Source organism: Fragaria vesca, linkage group LG4 (genome assembly GCF_000184155.1).
Source record: "Fragaria vesca subsp. vesca linkage group LG4, FraVesHawaii_1.0, whole genome shotgun sequence".
In the NCBI taxonomy this organism is placed as follows: Eukaryota; Viridiplantae; Streptophyta; class Magnoliopsida; order Rosales; family Rosaceae; genus Fragaria; species Fragaria vesca.
Genome location: NC_020494.1, coordinates 19005976 through 19017056, shown reverse-complemented (window position 1 = coordinate 19017056; position 11081 = coordinate 19005976). Strand labels below are relative to the sequence as shown.

The following is an 11081-nucleotide window of genomic DNA, read 5'->3' as shown; positions in this document are numbered from 1 at the left end:
TATAATTGGTATGGCATGGCAACCTCCTAGCCCTGGTATGTTAAGCTTAAATATTGATGCTTCTGTTATTAATAATGGAGTTAATATTGGTGTGGGAGTTGTTGTGAGGAACCATTTGGGGGATCTGGTGCTAGCGGGAGGAGAAAGAGTCCAAGGCCGTTTTCAACCAAGTGTTGCTGAGTTGTTGGCACTCTGTAAGGGACTGGAATATGTAGTAGAGCATAATTGGTTATTAGAGAAGGTTGAATGTGATTGTTTAGAGGCTGTGAGAGTGGTGAATGATGTTGGTGAGTGTTTTGCTGAAGAGGGGATTTTGGTTGATTGAGTTAGAGTTCTGTTGGTTGCTGTTGGTAGTCCTAAACTCTCTCATGTTTTTAGGACTGCGAATGGTGCGGCTGATGTAGTGGCTAAGTATGTAGCCCGATTAAATGGGCGGTTAGTTTGGTTAGGGTTGGGCCCGATTGGCTCATGGATGTCATTGTTAGCGACAGACCCGTAACTGTTTCTGGTAGTAGAGAAATGAGTGGGGAAACTTCTTCCTCCACCGATAATTCCCATGTTTTGTAACCTTTTTATTTCTGAATAAATTCTGTTATTTCTCTAAAAAAAAAGGTCAAACATTCGAAGTGGGATAATTGAGATAGACCCGGCCCAACATAAACCAATAGACCCGGCCCAAAAAAGCAAGAGAGAGAGAGAGAGAGAGCTAGAAAGTAGAAGAAAGCAAAACCCGAGAGAAGAGATTAGCACACTGAGAGAAGAAAGAGAGAGAGAGAGACGCAGAGCGGTGGAGCGACGTCGTTTTCGGTTTTCAGGTGAGTTTCTCTTCCTTCTCCGCCCAAACGGCGCCGTTTATGACCTAATAGAGTCGAGTCTGGAGGCTACTACTGCTTTAATCTATTGGCCGTTGATTTCAGCTCATGCATCTAAAAGCTTTGGAATTGTTTGATTTCGTTTCAGGCTTTGTGTTTCTGATCATGTCTTGGTGTACGATTGAGTCCGACCCCGGTAAAATTTCTCACGAATTTATCGAATTTTGAGTTTTGTATCAGTTGTTTTAGTGCTTTGAATGTTTCGGTGTTGATTTGTATGATGAAATTTTGAGCATGAATGATTGAGTTAGAAAGAAAATTCGATGTGGTTTGTTAACTTTAATTTTTGTAGAATTTGATTAGGGATAGTGCGATTGAGTGTGAATTTCGCTACAATATATGATGCATTTTGGATTGCAATGACAACTGGAAATGAGGAAATAGTTGTTGAACTACCGAGTTTCGAAGTTTAGGTAGTACCGTAATAGCTAGTAACTTGATATTGGAAGGTGAAAGTTTGAGGAGGAGCACTAAGTTTGGATGTACATAGATTTGAGTAGTGGTTAAGATGGAGAGGTGCTTAAAAAAGTTTGCGAGGAAGGGAAAGATGTTTCGGACTCTTCTTTGTGGACAGTAAAAACAGTTACGATATGCATGAAGTATATTAGTTTTTTTCTCAAGGTTGGGCTTTTGCATTTCAGGGGTCTTTACCGAGCTTATTCAGCAGATGCAAGTAAAAGGTGTGCAGGTATGTGTTATTTGGCGCCTCTCCTTTTTGGTCCTTTTTATGCTCTTGCCATCATATTTTGTTGCTAATCTCCAATGGTACTGCTAGATCTTAGCTTATGATCATTTCTAGGAATTGTCCTTGCTCTTGTTGTGAGATTGGAATTTTTGTCCTTACTCTTATTGTGAGATTGGAATTCCACCACTCTATCCTTTTTTGAATGTGTAACTATAGCCAACATTAGCCCTTTCTTTCATCAAGCAATACGAACTTTTTATTTATCCATCCTCGGTAGTACCAGTCCAAGTATTATGTTGTGACTAGTTCACTTCTCTCATTTATGCCATAATGCCTTTGTACGACCTTGCAGGTTGAGGAGCTGTATTCATTGGACATTGATTCTCTGAACAGTTTGAGGTATGTCGGGGACTGTTTAATCTTTTGCCACCCTGTTATGTTCATAGATATTTGTTTTAACTTATATCATACCGCCATTGATTTAGCTTTTCTCCTTGCAATTTCCAGACCAGTATATGGTTTGATTTTCCTGTTCAAATGGCGTCCTGGGGAGAAGGATGACCGCCTTGTGATTAAAGATCCAAATCCTAACTTGTTTTTTGCGAGTCAGGTTTGTTTTCCTGTTAGTTTTTTTCTTCCCCAGACATGGTGTATTTGTATGCTTTTATCTTATGGTTTGTATATCCTCACAGGTTATTAATAATGCCTGTGCAACCCAAGCAATCTTGTCTATCCTCCTCAACTGTCCGGATGTTGACATTGGTCCTGAACTGTCAAAACTGAAAGAGTTTACAAAGAACTTTCCACCTGAACTGAAAGGATTGGCCATAAACAATAGTGAAGCCATTCGTGCAGCCCACAATAGTTTTGCAAGGCCTGAGCCTTTTGTTCCTGAGGAGCAAAAGGCTGCTGGAAAAGATGATGACGTCTATCATTTTATAAGCTACTTGCCTGTTGATGGGGTCTTGTATGAGCTTGACGGACTGAAGGAGGGACCCATTAGCCTTGGACAGTGCCCTGGTGGGCAAGGTGACATGGAATGGCTGCAGATGGTGCAGCCTGCAATCCAGGAACGGATTGAAAGGTACTCCAAAAGCGAGATAAGATTCAATCTCCTGGCCATTATTAAGAACAGGAAAGAGATGTATACTGTTGAACTTAAGGAGCTCCAAAAGAAGAGGGAGCGCATTTTGCAGCAGCTATCTATCTTACAGTCGGAGAGACCGGATGATGGTAGCAAATTCCAAGCGCTCAACAAAGCCCTTTCAGAAGTAAATGCGGGGATTGAGGGTGCTACCGAGAAGATCTTGATTGAGGAAGAGAAGTTTAAGAAGTGGAGAACAGAAAACATCCGCAGGAAACACAACTATATACCCTTTTTGTTCAACTTCCTCAAGATTTTGGCTGAGAAGAAGCAGCTGAAGCCTCTGATTGAGAAGGCGAAGCAGAAGGCAGGCAACCCTAGGTGAATGTGAATGATGCTTTTGCTAACTGTACTTTGTATTGGCTCTGTGGATTGTTTCTCTTCATGTGTCGCTAGTAATTTTCGGTGAACCTATATATTTTGTAGGTTATCAAACTTTATTTAATTTCGGTAAAACATTTCCTCGAGGATACTTGTTTTCACTTCTTTAGGCCAAGAAGCATGTGGAATAATCAATTTCTCAATGTTTAGTCACTCTCTCCTTCAAGTATATTTTCTTCGATCTGCTTAATTCCTTTAGTTCTACGTACCAACAATGCCAAGAGCTTTTTCTTTAGTTAACTCCCGACAGGGTTTGTAGAGATGAGGGTGTTGTTGCGGGGCTGGTCGCGCGCTATTGCTATGCGATTGAAGTTGGAGATGAATGCTCTCATTTTTCCTCAAGTAGTTGTGATTAACATCATGCCGTTTTAAACAGGAGAGGGTGATCATCGAACCAATCAGATTTGGAACTTGGAAGACTGCTTATAAGGTTGAATACTGTACTCTCAAATGCTTCGAATTTTATATAAGCATTACATGTAAAAAGGTGCTCTTGAACAAGTCATTTGTGCTTCATTTATCTTGAAACCTTTCCACATTTGTGTCGATGAACTCCGCGGTGCCATCACACCGAAATTTCCATCTTTTGGAGGCCAAGTTTGTGTTGATTAAAACATGTCACTGGGGTTATTTTTTGAGACGAAAAATACATGGGGGTCTTGTTACACACATTATTGGGTGCTATCATGAATTTGAGGCTCACGTATGACTAGAAAATCTAAGAGAGAGTTATCTTCACTTCATACTTTCACCATTCCCATATATGTGTATGTATCTCTAAGATTCAGATTATTAGGATCATTGCTATGGCAAAGTTACTTTTGATTAGGTAATCAAGTGTCAATGTCGGTGTCAGTCAGATTCCATATTCGTCTTACACAAGACCGAACCTGAGATTTAAAGACATGAGGTGAGTTCAAAGTATGGTGCCTTATGATCATAAGAGGAAAAAAACGATGACGAATTGACCATAAAAAAATTGGTCATCCCTCAGAATTTGTAGATATGGATAACTAGATGAAGAAAATAACTATGGACAAAAATAAATTAGCTTCAGACGAATGAATAGATAAGTAGAATGGATGCTAGAAATCGAGAAAGAAATAAAAAACTTAGGGTTTATATGAAATTATCTATACATAAAAACTTGGTGCCCCAAATATTTGGTGCCTGAGGAACTTAGGCATGGTCTTACAAACATACGCTTCATTATCCCAAAAAACAAAAATGATAAAAATGACGCCCACCGTGGGGCTCGAACCCACGACCACAAGGTTAAGAGCCTTGCGCTCTACCAACTGAGCTAGACGGGCTTAGTTGACCCTTCCTACCATATCAACACATTTACCACAATACCCTTGCAAGTAAAATTGGCGCCTAAATTCCGTTACAAACCGCCCCCAGTGTGGCGGGTGTCTTTATATATCAAAGGCCACACTAAACCCTCAACCCCCCCACAATTAATTTCCGATTTAATTTCCAGAGCAAGAAAATCAAGAAATGACCGATCACTTCTCCTCCTCCGCGGCCGCCGTCAACAACCACTTCTCCATGCTCCGCCTCGACTCCTCCTCCTCCCTCAAACGCCCCTCGCCGCCGTCCTCCCACCAGCCCAACCCCAAGAAAGAGAAGCTCTCTCCTCCTCTCTTCCCCGGCTTCTCCAAGATCACTCCTCTCCCTCCTCTCCCCAAATCGGGTCGCCCCACCCGGACCCGGACCCGAAACCCCCTCCTCCGCCGCTGCATTTCCGCCATCGATTCCACCGCCGCCGCCGCCGCCGCTTCTCCGCCGTCGGTGGTCTCCACGAGGCCGCCCCGCCCCGCGCACCACCGCACCGCCTCCGATCCCGCCGCCTCTCCCGCCGCCAAGTCCGCCTCCCGCACCTCCTCCAGCTCCGGCGATGACGACTCCACCCCCAATACTAAGGTAAAAATCGAATCTTGAATTTCCCCAATTGGTTGAATTTCTTGGGTTAAAAATCGAATCTTGGTTAAATTTCTTGAGGTAAAAATCGTTTCTTGAATTTTGATTATGATGGGTAATTTGGGAATTGAAAAATTGCAGAGGAGGCTTAAGAGGATCAAGGATCGGTTCAGAGAGATGACGCTGTGGTTTGAGCAAGTCATGCTTGAAGATGCTGAGGACGATGGTGATGACGTCACGCCAGTGGAGGAGGAAAAAGCAGCACCAGAGAATCAACATGAAGATGAAGAAGAAGAGGAGGAAGAAGAAGAGGATGTTCAAGCGGGCCTTGAAATCACTCCAGTCACAAAGGTATTACTGGTTATGGTAAAAAATTTTGATTTTCGATAAATGTGAGTCTGTACTAGGTGAATTGGTTTGTGTTGATGATTGGGATTTGGTGGTTGGTTTTTGCAGGAGGATTGTGATCAGAAGAGGTTTGAGGAATCAGTGAGTGTGGGGAAGGTTGGGGAGTGCATTGTGATACATTTCAGCTGCCACTGTGGGGTTCCCTATCAGTTTCTTCTTGCTGGAGGCAATTGCTACTACAAGCTCATGTAGTAGTCCCACTCTAGTTTGTGTGTATGTGTACATTTCACTACTGACTTGACTAGGAGGACTGTTTTGCCTTGTCTGGTTTTCAGTTCATACTGTTTTTGGAATGTAGATGAAGCTTTAGTTTAGAGATGTTTTGAGTCTGGATTGGTTTGGTTCTATTACAGAAGGAGTCCTCTTTCTTTGTTTATGGTCATTGTAGATGAAGTGCTCTTGTATTGGTTTCTGGGGTGCCATAGCTGATAGAAATGCTTTGTTGTAACTATTCTAGGCAACAAGTGATTTGTAAAGATGTAAAGGGCATTACTCTGTTAATTCTTACTCTTCAATGCTATAAGCAATGTTATTAGTTGTGACTTCTTTGTTTCTGATATATTGAATGCAATTTCTTCTTAAAGAGTGTATCAAATAGTTGGCTTTGTCTTTCGGTGCTGTGGTCTACTGATTCAGGAGAAACCAACCACATTTTAGATTTCACAGCAGCCTACAACTAAACTTCATAAACGTTAGATAAATGTAAGAAAGAAAGAAACACTTGGTTAAGCAAAGCAGGTGAAAAAGATAAGTTCACCTGGGGCAGTTAACAATCCCAGGAGTACCAGCTTGTGTAGTTTATTAGTTCAAACAATTAGATGTAAGAAAGTTCGAGTAGGATTTCAATTCCTTTCCTAGGCAAACAATGAAATTCTATTATATCTACCAAACCATAAAACCAAATGAAAGAATAGATTCTATCAGAAAAATACTGAGACTGAATAATCTTATTATGTAGGAGAATCATACACAGATTAGTGTGAGCACAAGTAAACCCCAACACACTAGGGATACAAGAAAGATACAGGAAATCTCTTTTTTAAGAAGGCACAGGAAATCTCTTAATCTCCTAAGATATAAGTAATCACTACATTAATTACATAATATTCTCAACTGATTCCTTATTTAAAGGCATCAACATCGATCAGAAAACAGATCTGTTGACCATAACCAATATCAACAAAAACAACCAAAACACTAATGGCCATCGGCACAATGAAATCACCTCACATGCCTGACCTTCACAACTTACCTGACCTTGTTACTGACAAAATCCTTCAACTCCTTCCGACTAAAGCCGCCTTCCAGGTGAGCTTTCTTTCCAAGAATTGGCAAGGTGTAGTCTCTTCATGGCCTTCACTGAATTTTGATGAGGACGATGATTTCGACCGCCACCACCTTAAACGTCACAGTCACTACCAACTTCAACTTCAACACATAAGGTTCATCTACTTCTTGAAGGGGTATTTGGATTACCGCAAGAAGAACGACCAGAAAGAACCCCTAGATAAACTAAGGCTTCACATGAGGATGTATGAGCATCAGGATTTTTCTACCATAACCAAATGGTTGAAATATGCATGTCAGAGAGGCCTCAAAGAGCTGGATATCAGTCTGGTGAGTGTTGACAGTGAGCGCCTGGTGGAAATTTATCCTTACAACTACTTTTACAACTTGCCTTTGGTCGCCATTGCTACTGCAAAATCTCTAACTAGTTTAAAGCTGGAGTTTGTGAAAGTTCTGAAACTCTGGCAAGTTTACGAGGGACTTTTTCCGTCTTTGAAAATTCTGTCCTTGAAAGCTGTAAGGGTTGCTACTGGCCAACATCTCTATTCTGTTCTATGTCAGTGCCCTTCCATCGAGTCCCTCTCATTAAGTAATTGTTCGATTGGAAATTTAAAGTTTTATGTTTGCTGCTCAAGTCTCAAGTACTTGGAAGTTAAGTCATGCCTGCTTAATGATATTCGAGTTGATCACGCCTTCAATCTCGAATCTTTTACATATCTTTCACAGCCATATTCGGAATGTGGAAAGATGATATTGACTAATGCCTTCAACTTGAAATATATCAATATTTCTGTTGATAAGTACCTCGGGGAATTTTCTTTATGGGGATGCCATAATACACTAGAGGCCTCAATCAAGTCCAAACGGATCCATAGGTTCAAGTTATTTTATGGTTATTTGAATGCCAAGCTTTCCTTTAAAGCAGATCAGGCCACAATTTTAGTTGGGGAGCTTTGGAGCCAAGAACAGTTCTCGTCAGATTCAACATACGTTCCCAGGCTGGTGAGCTTCATTAAAAGTTTTAGCCGCTGCAAGGAAGTACGCCTCTACAATAAAAAAGTTCAGGCTCTCACCGTTTTTAAAAACTATAGAAAGATGACCTCTTTGCCACCATTGCCTGTAACTTCCACTTTGCTGGTGGGGATACCGAACCCACCAGTAGTAGGAAGTAGAGACTTTATAGAATTGGAGGACTCGTTGCGATGGATTGCACCTTCTGCAAAGGTGTTGATCATGCAGGTGGATGCTGAAGAAGACAGAAAGTAGAGCAGCGAGCTAGTCCTGCAGGCCATAGATGAATGAGAATTGTATGGAAGATTCAAGGTATGAGCTGTACTATATATCGATCTAGCTGCTTTATTATTTCCTTTCAAACTCTTGATTTCATGATTCATAACTTCCTGTACTGAAATTGAAAAAGCAGCTTTAGCAAATGAGGTCTACGAAATAAGAAGCTTAGATATGGTTTGCATGAGAACTTAGTTTTATGGATGTGCGCTTTTTAAGTTGAATTCCTCTAAACAAAGAAAGAAACCCGGTAAAGTTTTCTGTGCATTAGATTTTGGTGTATTTGAGGCAAACAATACAAGGAGTCCAACACTTAACAGCATAAGAAATTTGAAGTGGAGTAACAAAGTAATCTGTTTAGAGTCATTTCATAATTCCCGAAGGTCTAAAATAGATAGTTAAACAAGACGACGTACAAGACATAATCCAAAAGCCAGCTTCCTTATCTCCAACAACTACAGCCATCAACATCTATATTGGCAGTACAACCAAAGGTCATGAACTATATACTGCAGAGGTAGGCCAGGAGACGGCTTGAGTGGTACTAGCTAGCTTCACAATTGATTTGTTGCGCACTTTCAAGAACATTTCAAAATTTGATGCCTCACATAGCGAAATCGAGACGTTCAAATTCAATGAGCGAGAGGTTGTTATCCTCCATCACAGTAAAACTAGCAGGCTCAGAAACTTCAACACGGCCACTTTTGTCCACAGCAAGCCTCATTGATCCTTTAAACATGTCGCTGCACAATACATCACAGACAAGTAAAGCTATGTAACTACATTACATATAATACAGCAGTCTGTTGATGCAAAAGAGTAGATTCAGATCAATCCTAAAGCCAGTTGAAGAAACAATTCTCAGACTTAGGTTTCTAAAGTTCCAGTCATCCTCTTCATTGTTTCATTGTTACGATTTCTAGGTAAAGTTTTCCTCTCCTATCGCTACCTCCATCAGAGGAGATTTCTAGATTTCTTGAAGCACGGCAGGATGTCGTTTGGGCTTTGTTCTTCAATTTTCTTACGTTCAAGGATCAAAGTCACTTTTATTGTACAGACCTCTCACAACTCAACTATAACACTCACAATATGGAATCCAAACAAGCCACTAGAGAACAAACCTGAACTAAGAAACTCGAGGGGAATTCAAACTATATGAGAATGGAAAGAGCTTAAGCAAGATAGATCTATAGTCACGACAAAGTTATGATCTCTGATTCACCTTGTTCGTTTCTAGCCCTGAAGATTATCATTGCCGTTTCATCGCCAACCAAGCATTCAACAACTTGCATTTGGCTTCGAGGGCCACCAGCACGTCCCTTCGGCACTATCATCTTAGTACTAACAACCTTTACGGTCAGAGTAACACCAGAGGTCGTTGGGCGGAGCTGCATAACCTTTGTGAAGATTGGTTTGCCTGGTGCTTGTTTCGAGTCTGCCATTTGAGAAGAGAGCTACTCCACACCACCAAACTAGCTACTACATCAACAAATGACGACTCTATTAAACACATGCATATATTTATATCTTCGAGCTTTGTTTTTCTTATTATTTTCCCTTAAAGAAGCTGGAAAAACCAAATTCAGATTCTTTAAACAAGATTTCTCAGAAGAGCAATGTCAGATTTAATGTAACACTATCTAATCACGAAAAAAATAAAAATAACAAATGAAACTTCAAATTGTAATCAAACATGTAATATCGTAAATCGATCGAAAAGTTTTCAAATTCAGATTTATAGCTAGCTAGAACGGATGAGAGAGACCATAACCTTCACAACGTACGTAAGAAACAAACGAACAATTTAACAAGATCACAAATATTCGAGATTAATAACAACGAGAAAACTTTTCCATGAAAATTAAACGAAAAGAGAGAAACGGATCTGGTGAATTAGGGTCACCTTTTTATGAAAATAATTTGGTTTCAAACAGAACAAGGGAGATGGAGACAGATTTTACTGAAAAAATTGCATACAAATAGATGCATTCTTATATACAAGTACAGACCCTATAGATAAGGGGAGTATATATAGGATCAATATTGCATATCCCTTATATTCTAAAGTGGGAATTGTATAGAACGTGTATCCCAATAGGATTTATATTCCAATATTGGTTGTGTTTCATCGTTACGAACGCTGATGGAGGATTTTAGAAACAAGATGAGAGTACGAAAATGAAAGAATGAGGCAGATATAAGATGTAATCATTAATTTGCGATATAACAGCCAAGCTACAAGGCAGATATAAGATGCAAAAATATTTAAATGATGAGTTCGTATCCATTATGTTATGATATTATCCAAAATATCCATTATGCTATGATTGTTATCACAGGAGCTAGATGCATGTCATATATATATATGTTGAGATGCATTGGGATGTTATAGATGTGTATTGTTTTGAAAAGAACTGGCCCTAAAAATTTATCGACCATATCTGTATATTACATTGCAGATCAGTAGATATTCATGCTTATATCAGGTTGTGTGAGTAGCATTTGTATCCCAATAGGATGTGTGACAGTGTGAGAAGCAGCTAGTCATTATATTTCCTTATATATGGACTAACATACTGCACCTGATGAGCTGCTTATTTATCTTCGGAACTACTTACATTTCCTGATTCATAAGTTCCTGTATGGAAATTTCATGAAGAGGCTTAGGCAGTTTAGGTCTACGGTTAAGAAGCTCCTTCGACACATGTTCCATCGTCGGCCTAGATTTTGGTATGGACCGTAGGCATGCCAAGGCTAATGTAGCTAGCATAACCACACTTGATGCTACTGGTTGAATGCTGGGAGGAGATAGCAGTGATCCAACACATCTTTCTGCAAAATATGTAAACCCAAAGATGACTTTGTCGACATCGATGAAGATGTTGCTACCAAGGAAATGAGTTCTCCAGGATGTCTTCCCATGACTAGTTCTAGGGCCACCACTCCAAAGCTATAAACATCGCATTTCTCAGTCGGGGACATGGTGCATGGAAGTTCTGGTTTACCAAAAACCATAGATGTTTAGAAGCAAGCATTCGAAACCTAAAAGAATAAGAAACAAAAGTGAGGCTCACTGAGAAAGAGAAGCTCACCT

The 11081-nt window shown here is 40.3% G+C and overlaps 3 protein-coding genes and 1 non-coding gene across 4 annotated transcripts; 2 read left to right on the top strand and 2 right to left on the bottom strand.

The window, feature by feature from the left end:
* Positions 1-742: 742 nt before the first annotated feature.
* Positions 743-3249, top strand: LOC101314651 (ubiquitin carboxyl-terminal hydrolase isozyme L5-like). The gene is made up of 6 exons (XM_004297370.1): positions 743-815; positions 961-1008; positions 1514-1560; positions 1910-1956; positions 2065-2167; positions 2250-3249. Exons 2-6 carry the CDS (start codon positions 978-980, stop codon positions 3024-3026), a joined length of 1005 nt encoding a protein of 334 aa, XP_004297418.1. The 5' UTR covers positions 743-815; positions 961-977; the 3' UTR covers positions 3027-3249.
* Positions 3250-4322: 1073 nt separating this feature from the next.
* TRNAK-CUU lies at positions 4323-4395 on the bottom strand. The gene has a single exon. It is a non-coding gene; the product is annotated as a tRNA-Lys (tRNA).
* A 2218-nt stretch (positions 4396-6613) lies between these two features.
* LOC101302067 (putative FBD-associated F-box protein At5g22720-like) lies at positions 6614-7966 on the top strand. Its single transcript, XM_004298451.1, has one exon. The coding sequence runs from the start codon at positions 6614-6616 to the stop codon at positions 7964-7966; it is 1353 nt and encodes a 450-aa protein (XP_004298499.1).
* Positions 7967-8591: 625 nt separating this feature from the next.
* LOC101301775 (uncharacterized protein At4g28440-like) lies at positions 8592-9429 on the bottom strand. Its single transcript, XM_004298450.1, has 2 exons — positions 9185-9429; positions 8592-8730 (listed from the first exon to the last, which is right to left on the bottom strand). Exons 1-2 carry the CDS (start codon positions 9427-9429, stop codon positions 8592-8594), a joined length of 384 nt encoding a protein of 127 aa, XP_004298498.1.
* Positions 9430-11081: the final 1652 nt, after the last annotated feature.

Excerpts from the sequence above, each read along its gene's own strand:
- LOC101314651 (XM_004297370.1), top strand. The coding sequence starts at position 978 with ATGTCTTGGTGTACGATTGAGTCCGACCCCG. Across the intron at positions 1,009-1,513 it reads TACGATTGAGTCCGACCCCG|GGGTCTTTACCGAGCTTATT; the intron begins GTAAAATTTCTC and ends TTTGCATTTCAG. Across the intron at positions 1,561-1,909 it reads TGCAAGTAAAAGGTGTGCAG|GTTGAGGAGCTGTATTCATT; the intron begins GTATGTGTTATT and ends ACGACCTTGCAG.
- LOC101302067 (XM_004298451.1), top strand. The coding sequence starts at position 6,614 with ATGGCCATCGGCACAATGAAATCACCTCACATGCCTGACCTTCACAAC.
- LOC101301775 (XM_004298450.1), bottom strand. The coding sequence starts at position 9,429 with ATGGCAGACTCGAAACAAGCACCAGGCAAACCAATCTTCACAAAGGTT. Across the intron at positions 8,731-9,184 it reads TCAGAGATCATAACTTTGTC|CGACATGTTTAAAGGATCAA; the intron begins GTGACTATAGAT and ends TGTATTGTGCAG.